This window comes from Sander lucioperca, chromosome 12, assembly GCF_008315115.2.
Source record: "Sander lucioperca isolate FBNREF2018 chromosome 12, SLUC_FBN_1.2, whole genome shotgun sequence".
Classification (NCBI taxonomy): Eukaryota; Metazoa; Chordata; class Actinopteri; order Perciformes; family Percidae; genus Sander; species Sander lucioperca.
Window position 1 is genome coordinate 19400989 of NC_050184.1, and position 1648 is coordinate 19402636.

Sequence of the window (1648 nt, forward strand, 5' to 3'; positions counted from 1 at the left end):
ACACACACACACACACACAAAGAGAGACACACACACACGAGATACGCATGCACACAAACATGCAGAAACAGACAGACAGAAATTAACACACACAAAGCTGTCAATCAGTTGCTAAACATTAAAAACACAAACATCTCTACAATCTAAAACCCAAAAGTGAAAGAAAGTTATTTTGACAAACTAGTGAGGAGAAAAGTGTAGATCTGAGTGAGAGTGAATGAAGAAAGATAAAGAGTTGTTAGGAAAGTTTTCTTGTGACTTATTTCCTGTGTGTCAATCAGAGCTGGGTCACCTTCCCTCCGATATTAATTAGGATTACTATATGAAGTGAAATATTTAAATAGTTTAAGAAATATTCTGGGAATGTGATTTTTGTTAGACACAAAGCCTGCAAATAAATAAAGATAAAAGGGGAGAGAGATAAAGAAAGATTGAAGGTTAAAAAAGAAAAAAAACAGAAATATATAATGTATATAAAATAAAATATATAAAAAAGAAACATTTAGTAATGAAATAAATCACGACTGTGCAAAACCTTTCCAATTATTTAAAGTGCTTTGCATCAATCTCATTTGCCTTAATGTGCCAAAAACATTCAATCTCAGAACATCAAGCGAGCTAAACCGACCCAGATCTGATGTCCACCCGACATCATGCACACAGAAATACATCTCCCACAATGCCGTGTTCTTGGTGAGCTGACAACATGTTAAAGATAATATCACGTTAGCGACCGACATCTTTCCTACATGTTCAGATTTTTACAAACAATCATTTTAATTGAGTACAAACCAAAGAATTGTTAGTTGGAGTTAGTCTTATCTTTAAGTTGTTACGAGCTGAAGCGTACAGTATGTGGACGAGGAGAGAAATACGGAAAGATGAAGAGTACAGAGATTGAGATAATAAAAGAAAACACAGGTCTGTATTTATATTTATATACAACTAACTAACTAACTAACTAACTAACTGAGAAAGAATCAGGGGTCTGTTTGTATCTGCATCTGGACAAAATACAAAAAGGAGGAACTTAAAGCTTTTTACAAACTAATAAGTGTTTTTAGACACAAATCATTTTCATTATAATAATAATTTAAGTGTGATACAAAAAAGAAAACCCGGGCAGTTATTTAACCCTCCTGTGTCCTCGGGTCAAATTTGACCCATTTTATTTTTTTAAAGATCATTTTTTGGGGCTTTTCCCTTTATTTGAAAGTGGATAGATGTGAAAGGGGGAGAGAGATGGGGGGATGACGCGCAGCAAAGGGCAGCAGGTCGGATTCAAACCCGCGCCGCTGCAAAGGATGGGGCGCACGCTCTCACTGGGTGAGCTGGAGGACGCCCCAATTTGACCCATTTTCAAAATTTCTATTTCAGCTAGGGCTGTCAGCATTAACGCGTTAATCCCGATGTGATTAAGGGCCGAGCATAATGCGTTAATTTTTTTTTAATCGTATTAATCGCATGCCGCCATTTATTAATTTATTTTCACTTCACTCGGCTTTGCGTCGAGCCTAACAGGCTACTATTTTGCCGTACTTCCTCGTAACACATCCTGCTGGTGCCACTGATATGTCCGCACTTCTCTCTGATGCTCTGAAACAGACGTTACAGGAAACAGAAACATCGCTGCATGTGATGCTAGTTA

The 1648-nt window shown here is 37.1% G+C and overlaps 1 protein-coding gene across 1 annotated transcript in view; it reads right to left on the bottom strand.

Annotated features, from left to right (window-relative positions):
* Positions 1-1357, bottom strand: part of LOC116034127 (acetyl-coenzyme A synthetase, cytoplasmic-like) — an 18491-nt gene extending 17134 nt beyond the window's left edge. The window contains exons 1-2 of the mRNA XM_036008084.1: positions 1324-1357; positions 1-11 (exon numbers count right to left, since the gene is read on the bottom strand). The exon at positions 1-11 is cut by the window's left edge and continues 168 nt beyond it. Of these exons, the coding sequence (XP_035863977.1) occupies positions 1-11; positions 1324-1357 (45 nt within the window). The remainder of the gene's footprint in view (positions 12-1323) is intronic.
* Positions 1358-1648: the final 291 nt, after the last annotated feature.